This window comes from Cyprinus carpio, chromosome B5, assembly GCF_018340385.1.
Source record: "Cyprinus carpio isolate SPL01 chromosome B5, ASM1834038v1, whole genome shotgun sequence".
Lineage (NCBI taxonomy): Eukaryota > Metazoa > Chordata > Actinopteri > Cypriniformes > Cyprinidae > Cyprinus > Cyprinus carpio.
Genome location: NC_056601.1, coordinates 5,667,577 through 5,684,876, shown reverse-complemented (window position 1 = coordinate 5,684,876; position 17,300 = coordinate 5,667,577). Strand labels below are relative to the sequence as shown.

At 37.5% G+C, this 17,300-nt stretch overlaps 1 protein-coding gene across 3 annotated transcripts in view; it reads left to right on the top strand.

Annotated features, from left to right (window-relative positions):
• emid1 (EMI domain containing 1) overlaps positions 1 to 17,300 on the top strand; it is a 59,858-nt gene that overhangs the window by 32,489 nt on the left and 10,069 nt on the right. For all 3 annotated transcript variants that reach the window (XM_042723856.1, XM_042723855.1, XM_042723857.1), the window contains exons 4-9: positions 8,002 to 8,091; positions 8,544 to 8,605; positions 8,831 to 8,957; positions 12,754 to 12,798; positions 13,240 to 13,338; positions 16,897 to 16,998. In XM_042723856.1, coding sequence (XP_042579790.1) covers positions 8,002 to 8,091; positions 8,544 to 8,605; positions 8,831 to 8,957; positions 12,754 to 12,798; positions 13,240 to 13,338; positions 16,897 to 16,998 — 525 coding nt within the window. The remainder of the gene's footprint in view (positions 1 to 8,001; positions 8,092 to 8,543; positions 8,606 to 8,830; positions 8,958 to 12,753; positions 12,799 to 13,239; positions 13,339 to 16,896; positions 16,999 to 17,300) is intronic.

Genomic DNA, 17,300 nt, shown 5'->3' with positions numbered 1-17,300 from the left:
ATTTAGTAAAAGATCTTTTTTTTCTTGTGGAACAAACAGGTTCCTCAGAAGATCTGAGACTGTGTCATTTTTAATGGTCTGTTTTGGCTCAGAAGGATGTGCCACACTTGGAATAATACTTTTGACCGTGATCTTCACACAAACCACAAAGTCTCTTTCTTTTCTCTTCCTCAGTTATAACAATAATCCACTTGAGGTTATCTGTCACAATGATTTTACCACATGTAATGGGTGTTTTTTTTGGCAGGAGTCCCTTAGCTGTGGTTTAAATAACTATTTCACACAACCGTGCGTGGCTTATTGCTTTTTATATAACCGATATGGCATCAATATATTGTGCATTCCTAGGTTATTCCAGATATACATGTCACTGTAGGTGCATTTTATCAAATTGTCCTTGCTGCCTTTTATTTATGTTGGATATATTCGCCTATTTTGGATACTGGATATTGACAAGATCATTATTACATTTAGATTATCTAAATTATAATTTTGTAGTGTTTACTTTTAATTTAGTTTTAACTTCTAATATTATTCACTTACCTGTTTATTAGTCATAAAATGAAGGAGAAAAGGTCAGTACCAGCCAGAATTTTAATATCATTTCAGCCTTAGAATAAACAATTATTCTGCCAAGTAATAGCCTGTTCATAAAACTGTTCTTAAGTTCATAAAACTGCAGACTGTTTTTGGTTGTGAAGCAACAAAGCAACTTAAATAAGATTACTATTTCTGGCACTACAGGACAACTACAGCTCTTTCTTCTCATTTAAAGTCTTTATTGGTGGTACTTTCTACTTTTAGGCCCTCATTTACTTTTTTAAGGCTCTCTCCTTGATGTCTGTTTTCATTTCTTGCATGCTGAGGAGCTGATTTTGTGAGGTCCAATATGTGGCAGGCGTTGTTTTCCTGTGCTTGTTTTGTGAATCTCTTGCGGTGGCGTGTCCACTGAGCTGAGAGGTTTTTAATGACTGCAGAGTGTTTGGAGTGGTTGGTGTGTGTAGCCGAGATGATCCCCTCCCTGCCTGTCTCCCTCGCAAACAACATTCTGTGGTTCAGACAGACCATATTTTCAGTAGCACCCAGTGTTGTATTTTTAAGGAGAGAATTGGATGGAGAGGGGGTGTCACCTACTTAATCGTGGAAGTGAATGAGTTTAAGAAAGCTGTGTGAGTCATATAGGGCACAAGTGAGATGGCATGGGCACATGTCTGACATGAGGTCAGCTGAGGTCACAAGACAAAGACATGAAAGGGGATTGTGTTTTATGATGGGTGGAAGATCTATATGTTTTGTGTTTCAGCCTAATAAAGAAGGACAAGTGGGCCTGTCTTCTTTCTGTTCAACATCTGTTTTCTTAGTGTTGGAGGAAGTGTCAAAGAACCAAAAGGCGGTTCTGCGGTGTGGAACGTCTCATCTCAGGAGCTTATGGTACAGCTGGTCTGTGGCCTACATGGTTACACATGTTCCTGGGGCTTATTTTAGATCTTCCACAGGCACCACATGCCTGTTTGTCTCCTGTAGAAAAGTGTTTCCATCTTGTACACTTTAAATGTGTTTCCACACAGAGGATATCGAAGCAGATGGATGGCAGCCTTCTCCTTTAGAATCCTTTTTGAGAGAAGAGGCTTAAGTGGTTTCAAAACCTGACACTGTTATTCAGGAAACCACTTTTTAGACACCATTCATTAGTGGTGTTTACTAAAACAAGAAGACAAGGATTTTTCTGAATCATTGTGACATCCTAGAGTACTTTAGCAACCGTCTAGAAAACACCCGGATAGTATATGAATTAATTAGAATTTCAGTGGATTTTAATTGTGTAAATTTGTATTTCTGCATGCTGTTTGCTGCCACAATTTAACTGCAGTTCAAACCACTTTTTATAATTATAGAAAATAATTAAAACTACATAAAATGTTGTTTTTATTGCAGTTCTTACTGTGGTTTTCATTGGAGATACTGCAAGAGAGCTCATTATTTTTAGTATGGAAAAGTAAGAGAAACAAAATCAGAATAACAGGGTCATGCACTCAGAAGAAAACAAAGCCTTTTGTTTTCTAAGTTTACAGTCTTCATTGCGTCATTGAGTCACAGTTGTTAGTTCATTTTAAATGAAGTCCACTTTGTTTAAAATGGGTGCCGGAGAGATTAGTGTGAAACGATTTTAAGGTTTACATTTTCACAGAAACACAGTCCCAGCAACACAGCAGGAATGAAATAAAATGGCTAAAACAAAACCATTCACAAACACTCAAAATTTATTTACCTTTAGTGTATAAACTTGCTACTGCATCTAGGGTGGACTGTCTAGGCCAAATGTATAGCAAAGAGTGAGAAAAGGGAGATACTAGAGTAATTATATTGTACAAGATGAAGGGCTGTTTGCAAGTGCACATCTGGATGCTTATGACAGGCACACATTTAGACGAGGGGTGATTGACTGATGCGGGATGAGTAACAGTCGTCACACAGAAGACTGTGAAACACTCATGTCTGCAAGCTTTATAGTACTTGATTGTGAAGATGGGCTCCAGTCCCGATCTAATCTTCAAGTCTCTTTAGACAGCTCAAGTCATCTCATCAGTAAGACTGCACATTGCAGTATCCTTATCCCACACTTTGCATTATGGGTAATCTGGGGAGCCAGCCTACTGCTGTGGTGGCATATTAGGGTCCAAAAAGTTGCAGGAGTCAAAATCTGGGTGTCTTTAAACCTGAAAATATTTATTTATTGATTGATTGTTTTTTAATTAATAAAAAAGAAATGCTATGACATAAAAATGAAATATTTAATAATTATCCACTATTTCACTAATATCAGCGCAGCTGAGATAACAGCGAGTACAACTCTTGTGATATTGCTTCTATTTTATATTACATTTTTAATTCAAATAGTTATGCTAGTATTGAAAAAAAAATGTAAGTATTTTCACTAATGCTTTCAGATTTCTGGATCCCATAAACAACAAAATAAGTTATTGCTTACTGACTTTTGTCTTTCTAAAATGCCATTAGGTGTAGTCAGACTAAGGTGTTGAGAGTGATTTAATATGAAGTGTGTGGGTGTGTGTGAAGCCAGACTAAAGTGTGTGTTTGTGCGATGTTGACTGATGAGGTGAGATGTATGTATGTAGGAGGTGAGTTTGCCCCCCTCTCCTTCATTTCCCTCCATCACTCCCTCTCTCCGTCTGTTCTAGCTTGGCTTTGGTCTGTTCCAAGACCTCCAGGGCTGCACCAAAGTTGTCATCATATGTTTTTGGGTCAGGTGTGTGCTGCTATTTCTCTATGTCTGTCATAAAGAGAGAGTTCACCCAAGAATGAAAATTCTGTCATCTATCATTTACTCACCTCATGTCATTCCAAACCTATATTACATTCTTTCTTTCCTCTGTGGAACACAAAAAATTAATTTATTTTTATTTTTTTCGTCTATACAGAGAATAGAGTCAATGGCGTCTATTGTTGTGTTGGACCCTCATGTAGATGTGGGTTAATGTCCATACTGCTCAAGGTTGAATATGAATATCAGCAGTCAGTTTTGACCTTGAGCTATGGACCTTATTTTGAGTAGGTCAGAAACAATGTAGTCTGTGTGGAACAGAAAGAGAGAGACTGCTTCTTAAAACACAGAGACTGCTTTCTCAGCACGAGCGACTCCCTGTAGACTCGACATTCTATAGGACATTCAGAGAACGTGCATGACTTAAAATTCTCCGTCCCACACACACCCCCTCACACAGACATACACACCCACCTCACCTGCTTTCATCACTACCACCTGGTCTCTAATGAGCTTGTGGTGCTGAGGGCAGCAGTCTTCGCTGACAGAGATGGATGGAGACTTATTTTTTCATTTTTTGTCCTGTTCATCTACAGATGTGTGTTCTTTTCTCCTCTCTACTGTACTCAGATTTTAATCAGGTTAAATAAAGCCTCTGTTTAGTTTGAAGCCAGTTGGACTCTAAACCCATAATAGTGCTCTATAACCTTCAGATGTTTAGTCAACACAGGAAAGTGCTGTATTTTTGAACAGTCTGGATTTGGATGTGGTCTTGTTTGAGATCGCCTAATGGATCTAGACTTGCCATAATCATCTGTTTCTTACTGAATTTACCTTGCAGTGCAGACAGTGGAGCTTGACTCTTTAAATATGAGACCGTAACCACCCAGAGGAAAAAAAAAAAAAAATTTAAATGTATAATAAATTTTTTTTTTAACATACTTTTTAATGTATTATTTAATATTTAACTCATTTTCAATTTTCTTTAAAAACTGAATAATATAATTTTGTAACAACTTCAACACTTTTATTTGCAAAATGGTAAATTCTTGTTTTTGAGCACATTTTAGTAGATTTTTCCCCATTATTATCGACCTATAATTTTCCTGTTATTTTAGTAGTTAATCAATCACTGCTCTAGAGGATGAACTTTCTGTGCCATCTGTGTGCCTAGGTTTATTTTTATTTTGAGAGGGGAATTAAGGGCTGACCTTGGGCCATTAATAATTTCAGGGCTAAACAAGGAACAATATTCCTGTGAGTTATAGTGGCCCACTGCATACCTATAATTCTCTAGGCACACTCCTATATTTCCTCAGCTGCTTGTGTAAAAGATCAGTAATGTCATCGTCCTAATGCCCCCAACCTGAAGAGATTGATCTCTGTATGACAACTCTCTTTCTGTCCATTGTTTACAAAGGTAAAAACTGTATGAGATTAGTGCAACATTTTGTTTAATGTGCAATGGACGGTTGGTCAAAATAAGTGCACCCACACTTAACTAAACGCATGTGTAGTCACACACACTGCATCATAACTCAGGCCTCAAACACACGCAAACTCTAGGCGCTTCCTTCCACCAACTTCTCTAATTGTATATAAGCTGATAAACAGGAAAACCTCTCAGGATAAATACTCCCACACTTCATGCTGTTCCTGAAAGCAAAAAGAGACTCCACTGTCTTTTTTCAGTGCTTTCCCCTATGTGATATTTTAGTCAAATGAACTTGCCGATAACCCTGTCCAGCATTTTCCCAAGCATCTCAACAGGAAGTGACCTCACAATGGTGTTAAGAGCACTCAACCCTTGAACTATACAGACACACACACATTCACATGCGCCTCTTCTGACCCCTCAGAGCTGAGAGAGTTAGATTTTATTACATGCTCTGATGTCACCATCCGCTCTGCTCCTTAAAGACTCAGAAGGAACTTGGTTATTAAAAACCTGCTGATAAAATCGACGGCTGCTCCCACCAGTATACATCCACACACACCCAGGGGTGAGAGGTTAATCTCACATACATTTGCAGGTTGATGTGACCCTTGGCTCTCGTAAGGGGAAATATATTAATAGTCCAAGAAGGGATATTACAAATCTGGGGGTGGTTGAGCTCTCATCCCGGTATTCTTATGATGAATGTGAATGTGATATATTCAGCTCAAATATTTCCATTTAAATAGAGATACAGGAATGTGTTAAAGGGATAGTTCACACAATAATGAAAATGCTCTCATCATCTGCTCATTCCGGTGTCTTTGCTGATCCAAGCACAAAAGAAGATATTTTGTAGACTATCTGGCTGTTCTTTCCCATAAAACGAAAATAAACAGCAAGTTCTAAAAATGATGGGCACACTTTATTTTAAGGTCCAATTCTCGCTATTAACAAGCCATTAACTACAACCTTTCCCTCAATAAACTCCTAATTTGTTGCTTATTAATTGTTAGTCAGGTAGTTGTTAAGTTTAGGTATTGGGTAGGATTAGGGATGTAGAATATGGTAATGTAGAATAAAAACTTTATAAGTACTAATATACAGCCAATATGTAAATAATAGGCATGCTAATAAGCAACTAGTTAAAAGTGAATACTGGACCCTATTCTAAAGTGTTACCAAAATGACCAAAAACAGTAAATCACCATAAAGTAAATCAAAACGGCTGCTTTTTTTGTTCTTTGTGGACAAATGTTTGACTGGTCCCTAAATGCATTTGTAGTATAGAAAAAAGCAGTATGGACTCGCTTTGTGTTTTGTTTTTTAGGGTGAACTATCCATCTTTTGCCATTGCTGGGAGATGGAAGGCTGTTTGCATTTGTGTGTGGTTAGCTTCGCTTTTTGAGTTGCTTTTGGAAAAAGACTTCATAGAGGTGGAAAGGTCTACATTTTAAAATCACAGGGACAATTGGAACAAAACACAACCATCAGTAAGAGCAATGCACTATGGGAAATTTCCTTTCTGTCTCCTCCACACACACAAAAAGTAAATCAAAAGAGGTTCCTGAAGGGAACATTCATCCCAGGTTTCGTGGTTTAACTGCAAAACTCTTACCATTCCATTTTCTCCGCTGGTGAGGTTTGTTTAACACAAAACATTTTGTCTTTCTCTTTGAATTCTGTTTTGATTTACCCACTGATATTTCTTTCTCTATTGCGGTATATTTTTTACATCTTGACTTATTCATTCAATCCTATTACATTTTCACTCGAAAACGAGACTCCAAGACCATTATTTCTTTACTAAGTCTGAGAACAAGGCAGGTGCCACTTCATTGGTTTTGGTCCTGTTACTGCTGTGGTATATCTACGTCAGAGCGGCTAAGCAGACTTCCTGTCCCTAGCTGGTAATGAAGCTCTGAACTGGGTCAGTTGTTTATGTCTGGAGCACCTGAGCTAGCCACAGACGTTTGCTGAAGTAATCTGAAACAGGTCAGTCCAGGGAGTATTAAAACTTCTCACTACCTTGGAAAAAAGAGATAGAAGAAGAGAAAAAGAGAAGAGTTGGGGGAAAGTGAATCAGGCTCCATTTGAACAGCACAAGGAAACCATTGTTTTTAAATGTGAGCCTCTATCTTCTGTTGTCTGCCAAAAGTAACCTCTTCCTCCTCAAGATCATTATGAAGATAGAAGAAAAAATGTCATAAAATGATTTAATGTAAGCCAACATTAAACATATAATACCCAAAGGTGCGTTTCTCTTGTGAAAAGCATATCCAGGTTTCTCCCTCCACATTTGTATCCTGTTCAGCCCACCCCTGTGGACCCTTCTCCTCATGCCAGGGTTCTGTGAGCTTACCTGTCAGGGAGGCCCCTCTGTGCCTTTCCTGTCTCTGCAGATATGAAGCAGCATTATTAGTGCTTTTCAGAGCGTAACTATCCCAATACAGAGCAAAAGCCAGGAGTTAAATATATACTGCTGCTTGGGTTCAAATTCGATCCGAACAGATAGATTCTGAAAAAAAGGCTGGTTTCTAACAAAGTGCACATAGTTTGTTGGTGGTCAGTTGTATGTTGGGATATTGCATGATTATTCATGATGATTTTCATACCTAAAGTTGCCTCAAAATACAATATTTGCATTTGCATTGAATTTCATTGAATAGATAAATCGAGTTATGTCTTATTTATGTATAGTTATGAATAGATAGTCATGTCTGCAACAACAACAAAAAAAAAATGTTGTCTTTTCTACCCATTTTTCTACCCAAGTTCACACAATCTTAGCAAAGTAACCACAGGTGTTGTTCATCAAATTACCTGTGGAAATGTTACACTAATGTTAACCAGAACATGTCCAGATATGTTTTTGTTTTCCTTTTGAACAGTACATGTATTGATTAACTGTAAAATTTGAAACCAAACAACTTTCTATACTTTTTATATGTATTATTGTTTTTATAGTACTTTTCAAAAATGTAGGGGTTGTATAGAATTTCTCATATCTTAAAAAAAAAGTCTTATATGTTTACCAAGGCTGCATTTTTTGAAGGTAATTTATTTCTTACTATTTTAACATTTATGGCTATTTTTTGAAAATATTTAATGCATGATATCTGAAATATTTTAACAGAAACTATTAAAAATAAAAACCCCAGGAATTGTTTGATGGATAGAACAGCATTTACTTGTTTTTTTTTCCAATTTAACCCCCAAAATTTGAACGGTGATACTCATACATTTTTCATATTTTTATTCATACATTAATCTCTGTATGCAGGATCATCAAGTAACCTGGTTGCCCAGGAGGCTGTAAGAAAACAGGCTACACTTCTGAAACCTGCTTCTAAAGCAGGAGAACATATCTCAAGTAAGAACCAAACCTCTCATCTCCATTATCAACTCAAAATATGTTCCACTTAAGCGATGAAAAGGCCCTATAAAGACAAAAGCATCCATAAAACAGCACTGAAGGAACTTGTCCATCTGGAACTGTTATAAATTGTACCCAAGGCCTTTTGTTGCAAGACTTAATGATGTAACCGGCTTGTAACAGTAAACAGCCCACTTGTGTTGGCCATTTTGAGTTTGCATGCGCATTTCCTGGTTCTTTTAAACAGCACCTTTTCAGACTGATTCCTGTTTAACTTTCCGGCTTGAACATTTAATTTATTCTTCATTAAAGTGCTAAGAGATCCATACCACAGAAACTTTGTAAACAACAACACTATATTTAAAAAGAACTCACTTTGGAAAGAACACTGTGAAAGCTTTTATTGATCTAATTATGATTTGTCTTTTCCCCCCGCCTATATATCTCAGACTGTCTGAATTGCAGTCGTATCACTGCCCTCACAGATCGTGTGAGCTCTCTGGAGGCCAAGGTAAAGTCATATCTTTCACTTTGAGCTTCTTTCATGGGGGAATTCACTAAGAATGATTTGCATCCATTAATAGCTTTGTTTATTTGTACCTCAGTGTTTATGATGCTCTGTTCTCATCACTCCAGTACTATTTTATCACTCAAATAATCCCCATTTAACACAGTTTAATCAATTACCCTCTGTGTCTTCTCTGTCTCTCTGCCTTCCTGTTGCTCTTTCTCCCAGGTTCAGCTTCTTACTGCTCCTGCCTCCACCTCTCATCAACAGACACAGTTAAAAAATGAACCTGACTCCTCCTTGCTGATGGGGGCTACACCTGCCAAAGGTTCTCCTGGGGCTCAGGGTCCCGCAGGTATGTTTATCACTTTGTGTTACAGAATAAAGAGCAGTTTTAGTAGTGGTGTTTGTCCTGTACCATTGATTCAAATGGACCGAAGATTGATGTTCACTGGACAAAAGGCCACTGTTCCTGTCCTTCAGTGCCAAAGTCAGTGGTTCAAAGCAATGCATTTGGCCTCGGCTAAAATCACATCATTTTGTGGTGTATTCATAATAGCAATTTAGAACTTGATCCATATGGAGAAAATTTTATTAGCCAAAAGCATGTGGAGATAATCACATTCTCTATAACAATCATGATAATCCCAGAACCCACCCACATTTTCATTTATCTCCCAAAACAGTTGTTGGGGATTTCACTGTGGAGAGATTAGAGTAGATTTAAGTTGTGTGTGTGTTGGACGATGTGAGAACTGACGGTTGTGGGTGTTTTTTGGGTGATTGCCATGATGTATGTGACTTTGAATTGCACCAATTCATTGCCAGTTGCCATAGAGATGTAGAACTGAGACATTAAAGAGGCTTGTGGGGATTTGAAGGGGCTAATTGTATAGTAAAAACTGTAGGACTGCACTTGACACTGTGTCACAGATGTAATTTCCACCAGCCAAACTGTAACCGCAGACTTTTTAAGCAATCTTTGTTCTGGAAATATTGTATTTAAAGGGGTCATATGATGCTGCTGAAAAGAACATTGTTGTGTATTTGGTGTAATGAAATGTGTTTATGCGGTTTAAGGTTAAAAAAAACATTATTTTCCACATACTGTACATTATTGTTTCTCCTCTATGCCCCCCCTTCTGAAACGTGTCGATTTTTACAAGGCTCATCTCTCTGAAAAGCGAGGTGTGCTGTGATTGGCCAGCTATCCAGTGCGTTGTGATTGGCTGAATGCCTCAAGCATGTGACGGAAATGTTATTCCTCTTAACATATTCTGATGTCTTGTCTGGCCGGAGGGACAAGACATTAACATAAAACCCCATTATAAATGTGATATAAACATGATTTCTAGTTGTGTCTTCCTTTGGAAGGCAAAAACAAAGTAGTTTTGCTTTCTAAACGAAACAGCGTCACACACCGCGGCCATGAGTGAGCAGAGGCTGGAGGCCAAGAGTGAGTCGCGGTCTAGAGTGAGCCGAATCATCTCTCATCGTCAGTTTGTGTGTGTCAGCACATCCTTTTTAGTGGTTAATACCGAGTCCTTAATTCCCCTTACCCACTCCACAGGTATCCCTCGCTGTCAATGCTCAATCCTATCATCACTTAAAGTGTGGAAGAGATTAAAAGGTGTGTCCAAAGATTTCAGAAATGACTAGCCAGACTAAGTAAAATCCTGAGCGCCCTCACTCATCCAGTGTCCCTCCTCCCTGTGCTGACTTGGCAGATCTATTTAACAAATCAGGGCAATTCAGTTCCTTCCACACAGAACACTGAATAGATCTGCTGCCCAGAGGTTCTCCACCTCAGTGCAAAATCAATCCTCTATCCATTCAAAATACCACATCCATGGAGGGTTGTGGTGGAAGGATGAGGCACAAATTACCCTTGAGGGGATTATTTCCATGTGCTGGTCACACAGATGGAGAACGTGAAAGCTAAGCTGGTGCTTTCGTGGGAGGAACGAGCATTTGTTTGGAGCTCTTAAACTCTGCGTGATGCTGTGCAGGGCTCACTATAATGGCTCACGGTTATTGTTTTAGTCTGATTGAAATAGAAAAAGTTGATGCAAATTAGAAATATACAGATATTCGGTAATGTGCATGTACGCTATTGATATTTACAGAATTTCAAAATACTTTGAATAGGTCTAGGTACCTTATTATCCAAATTGATTAAATTTTTTTTAAATGCACAGTAGTTTTTTTGTCATGTACGCTGCAGAACAGGCTGACTGAAATGCAAGTTCACTCTTTGACAGTAGGTGACATTTAATGTAATTGTTTCACAAAATATACTGTTTTCAAACAGTCATACACTTTACACTATATTTTACATTATAATCTGAACTAACACATGCCAGCCCTGAAAAAATCTAGATATTCTTATTCAGATTTTTTATTATTATTTTTAATTGTGTTCTTTTGCATTCTAATTTGTTTAATCCATTTATTTACGTTATACATTTGTATTTTGTTGTATTTAAATGTTAAAGATTATTATTTTTGTTATTTGATAAGTATAACATTTTCTGGACAGCAGTGAAGTTTGTTTGTCTTTTGACCTGCTTTTGTAATGTAAGTAAATGCCATGGTAAAATATCACATATATAATGTAAGTCATACATGATCCAATTATCATGATAAAAATGTAATCAATTATCGCGGAGATAGGAACATTTTTTGCAATATGAAAATTGATATACTATTTATACCCTAGTAAAAAAGTTATATATTTAAATTTGAATATTTATTACTAAGTATAGTTCAAATCTATTAACATTTACTGACATATCACTCGACATTTACTAATATAGAAATTAAAATTAAACTTTATATGTAGTACTACTAGTGCACAATGCACATTTCTTAATAATAAGCCTAAAATGTATTTTAATGCCACTATTGATAAGGATTGTATGATCTTTGAAAAATACTGGTCTTTAAATGCAAGATATTTAAAGTGTACCTAAAGTATACTTTCAATAGTTCCACTTTAGCACAATCAAATATACTTCAGTATATCTTTAGTTGGACTTCAGCACTACTTTCACACTATTAAAGTGCATTAAACACAAAATTCGTTGTTCCAATTTAGCAGACTTTAAGTATACCAATTTAGTATAACAAATTGCAGGGTATCTTTTATTTCATTTCATTCAATTTATACTGCAAACTCACAACTTATTAAAAAAATATAAATAAATATATAAACACAAAAATGTAATTTCTTTTGCAGTGGTGCTGTAGATTTATAAGTAGTGCGGTGCCAGAACAGTGTTTTAGACAACCAGTTTTCAGTGAAAATGAAGGTACAGCAGTCCCTGCCTGGTTTCCCACTGATTTGTTCCTGGCTCTTAGCTCATCCAGCTTGTTTTCAAGTGAGCAGACATTGGCAAGCAGGATGCTTGGCGCAGGGCGTTAGTTTGATCAAGACATTAGCTGAGCATGAAGCCGTACCCCAAAAACTCTTCTGCGGCTCAGTCGGGAGTCCAGGGAAGGTGAATGTTATTCTGTGTTGGACTTTTTCCATGTCGAGAAAGGTTTGTCTATCATAGGATATCCCAAATGAGAAAGGCAAGAAAACTGTTCAAATTACAGTCTCCTTTTTCTCCTTGCCTGGTTGCTGATGTAGATCTAAACTACAAAGCCTTTGTGGCCCTCTTCAGGTAATCCTCAAAGGGGGTAATTTTTGTAACACAACAGGGTTGTTGAATTTGCATTACTCATTCACAATATTCCTGCAACATAAACTGTGTGGATGTGTTAATGGCCAGATGCTTGGTGGGAGAGAAACATGAGGAGATTTTATTTTATCATAAAGTCTTTTAGGGGGAGAATAACATGAGTGACTGTGTAAATATATCGATGTATCAGTTCATAAATTATTCCTTCAGGGAATCCTGTCTCTGCAGTGATGTCACAGTTGATGATCTCACATGATGAGCTCAGTGTTATTTAGACTGTGTCTGCCAACAGGCACTCCACTGATCCATTGATTTTTATCAGGCTGTGGGACGGTTCCAGTGGCAGGCCTGGAAGATACTTTATGGAAGATTTACTTTTTTACAGACTAGTGTAGAGAGCACTTTAAGATATGGAGAATCCTTATACTTCCTGTACAACGGTAAATTTGTGTGTGTTTGTCCCAGGTCCACAGGGCGAGAGAGGCCAGGATGGCTTACCCGGTAAAGACGGTAAGTTGTTTCATGTCTTTTCATTGTTCACTGCAATCTAACATATACACATTCACACTTCTGCACTCTCACATTAGAGGTCTGTTGCCCAACCTTGGTTCATTCATACAGTTTGTAAGGACTAGAACCTTTCTAAAAGCAGCAGGTTTCCCACGATCACTGCATGCATAAAACAAGAAATTATGAAGATTCACCCAAAGAAGAAAATTCACCATTTAATCGCTCTAAACTAATTTCCAAACTTGAATGACTTTCGAGTTTTACTGTCAAAATATCTCTTTAAACAGTTAAAATATTTTCAAAATCTTATTTTGTGTTCTGCAGAAGTATGGTTTGAAACGAAATTAGGGTGAATAAATCATGGCAAAATTAACATTCTCACTCTGAGAGGGGAAAAAGAAGAGCACTAATTTATACATTACATGTTCTCTGTCTCTGTAGGTAAACAAGGGTCTCGAGGTCTGCCAGGACCCAAAGGTGATGCGGGCAGCAGAGGTCCATCTGGGGCTCCAGGATCTAAAGGAACAGCTGGACCTCCAGGTACTTTGAACAAATCAAGCCCACCACACTATCACAAGATTCTGAGCTGAAAATCACTCTGTGACTCAAGACAAGCGTTGTGAAGGCTAGCTATGTCCTCTTAACACATCTTATGTTGCTGTCTAATGTGTAGATCACTTAAAGATCTAATTCACCCAAAAATTAGAATTTGCTGAAAATTCACTCACCCTCAGGCCCTCCAAGCTGTAGCTGTTTCCTCATCGAAACATATTTGGAGAACTTTAGCAGTGCATCACTTTCTCACCAATGGATCCTCTGCAGTGAATGGGTGCTGTCAGATTGAGAGTTCAAACAGCTGATGAAAAATATTACAATAATCCACAAGTAATCCACATGACTCCTGTTCATCAGTTAACGTCTTGTGAAGTGAAAAGCTGCATGTTTAAAAGAAACAAAACCACCTTTAAACCGACAAAAACATCATTAAAACCACCTTCAAACTGTTGTTTCCAGCTAAAATATGAGTCCACTATCCATTATATTGCTTTATCCAGTGGAAAAGTCATCTGAATCAGGAAATAATTATGCACAGATAAAGCACCAATAAAAAGTATGTCCAAAACTGTCAGTGGATTTTGATGTGAGAGGTAGAACATATGAAAAACTTTTTCACTGGAGGAAGTGTTATTATCAGTTTCCAGCGGATGTTTTTGCTAGAAGTGATGGTTTAAAGTGATGTATTTGGTCATTACAAACATGCAGCTTTTCACAAGACATTAATTGATGGACTGGAGTCACATGGATTACTTGTGGATTATAGTGATGTTTTCATCAGCTGTTTAGACTCCCATTCTGACGGCACCCATTCACCGCAGAGGATGTAAGTGATGCAATGCTAAATTTCTCCCAATCTGTTTTGATAAAGAAACAAACTCATCTACATCTTGGATGGCTTGAGGGTGGGTACATTTTCTGCAAAATTTAACTTTTGGGTGAACTATTCATTTTTGCTTTCATCTTTGTCTTAGACTCCCAAAAGTTGTCTTCATACATCAGTTTACATAATTGTATCCACTAACAACAGAGCACTGTTTTCTTGTGGAGTGCTGATATGTGACTTTCAAGAATGTGGTTTCTCACCATGCTGACTTTTCTGCCATAAGAGACAGTATATGGAGACGTTGCAGAGTCAGCATAGAGCTCCAAGTCCTCTTGCCAAAATATTTGTGCTTGGACCACACTATAAAAAATCTTTTTTTGTTCACAGCATGTACTGCTGCGCTGGGGTTTGCCTAAAACACACACACATCGACTAACATATGTATCACTTACTGCGAGGCTCAAAGATAGTATAGAATTTAGTTATAATATTTGAAACATGGCCACAGGTATGAAGGGTCTTTTACCAGAGCCATGACTGACTGACAGGGGCTTCAGATGACCTTAAGTCTTTACCCAGGCTCCTCAGCCATATGAATCCAATCTAAATTGAACATGAAATATGTATACAATACTTGCTTCTTATTTCTTCCATATGTTTGCCATTGTATTGTTTTTCTTGGATTTGCCTTTTTCTTTACGCCTTCATGTCATGCACAATGAACTGTATCTGATTGCTGTATTCTCTCAAGATAGGTATGTTTACATAAAGCAAAGTAGATCTATAGGAAAACGACGTCATGGCATATGGGTAGCTGACATGACACAGTTTGGAATAGTTACAAGCTGTACTTCATCTAAAACTTTTTAATATTCCTTCTATAATTGTTTTATATGCAGTTTTACAACTTTATATTAACTGAGGGATTGCATAGACATTTGTATGTTTAATTATTTGTACTTCTAAAATTTCACACTGCGGGACTATTAAAATGAGCTAGTTAAGCTGAAAAGTGATTCTAAAAATGATGAAAAAAATGAAATAATATCAATCAAATAAATGACATAAATTGTACATTCATGTAAATTTAACCTAAAATCTTGAGGAAATGGGAGCAATCCCAACAGAGCAATATTATTGGTGGTACAATGGTACAGTGCCAGTATGAGAAAGATAATTACTGAATACCATATTCATAGATATTCATTAAATTGTATTTACATGAAAGAGCAAAATGCATTTTAATCATTATACTTTTTTTTAAATGCATAAACATGACAATGCCATACTTATTTGTAAGTGAAGGATGGTATGGGCAAATTCAGTGATCAGATTCTTTTGTGTCTGAGTCAGCAGAAAACCAGTCTACGCACATCCTGTTAAAGGGAAACAGGACATCCTCTTTACAATGATGCTCTTACAGACACACAATGAACTGTTATTCACTCAATTAGCATTCCATAAAGCAGCAGACTCCACATGACTTGTGCTGTGACACTTCTCTAAATAAATTTTGTCCACTGGTAAGGCTGTTTATTTACACATGCTGTTGCCATTGTTTCAGTGACCAATTCTCTGCAGGTATTATGCAAATCAAGCAGCAGAGATAATAATAAATCCAATTTCATGTAGAAAGGAGGTATGTCTGTCTCATGGAATAGCACTACATCAGTACATATAGCACCTGTTTAAGCTGGATTGTGTATGGTTAGTGAATAATAAGAAACAGGTTTTACACTGCAAGAATGACAGTTGTTTAGTGAATTTAGCCCTTGGAAAATGAAAACTGGTAACTCATATTAAAGGAATTTTATCCTACTTCTCATCTAACCTCTTTTCCAAATAACTTTCGTAAACACTTTGTCAAACACCTAAAGGAGAGACTGATGAGAAATTAGGTGATAAGTACCCAGGGATTTCAGAGGAGAGGAAAAAGAAAAGAAGGGACAGGAACAGGAACAGAGAAAAAAACAAAGACAGGCAGATGAAACTCTTGTTCTGTTTGTTTTGCAATCACACTGCCACACTATCCGTGACGTAGCTTTTCTTTCCTTCATTTTGTTCCCACTTAATCAAAACTAACAGGCAACAGGGAACCAGCTGGAGGGATCTTATGTAGATGCACATGTTCACACACACACACACACACACAAACACATCCAGACAGAGAGAGCTGTATGAATCAGCGCAGTCACTGGCCAGCTTTTAATTTATTACACACCAGAGTCACTAATATGCTCCGGCATTTAGCAGTGTTTATTTGAGTTTTCCCAGCTCTCCCTGTTAGAACCCAGCACATGGCCATTACGAACCCCCTCTTGTTAATTACAGCCCACACACACAGTAACACACAAATACACACCACTCTCCTGCCCTTCTTATTAACCTGTTTCCTAGAACAGCCATGTATCGAAACCAAATACCTCATTGTACCTCAATCTGCGCTCTCTTTTACTTCCTCTCCTTCTCTTTAAGATGTTAAACATCCCATAACTTCTTTGGAATCCTTTTATCATATACTGTAGCTCCTCAACATAGTGTGCGAGAAAACACTCTATACGTTCTCCTGTTTCCTGTTAGCTTTCTGTTGAATAGGACAAGAGTGCCTTATAATTGACTACTCAGGGGAAAGATAGCTTGAAAGGTAGCACTTTGTGTTTTTTTTTTTTTTTTGAGCTTTCTCATACTTTTTTTTTTTTTTTTTGCTTTCTCCTCAGGTCCTCAGGGACCACCGGGCCTCCCAGGAGAGAGGGGCCTCCCTGGGCCACCCGGCCCTCCAGGTCCTCCTGGACCACCAGCCCCTGTCCCTGAACAAGATGGTATGATTACTAATCATTTAAGGAGCTTAAATTATAATGTACAATCACCCAGTCATTATCACAAAATAAAAACCAGAACCCAGGGTGATTATGTCTTGTATAAACCCTAAAGGGGTTTATTTTGCAATAATGACTGACTGATTGTGCTTTTCTACACTTACTACACCATCGTTCAAAGGTTTGGAGTCAGAAAGATGTTTATTTTATTTATTTTTAAAGAAATGAATACTTTTATGTGGCAAGAATGCATTAAATTGATAAGAAGTGGCCGTAAATCCATTTATAATATTACAATAGATGTG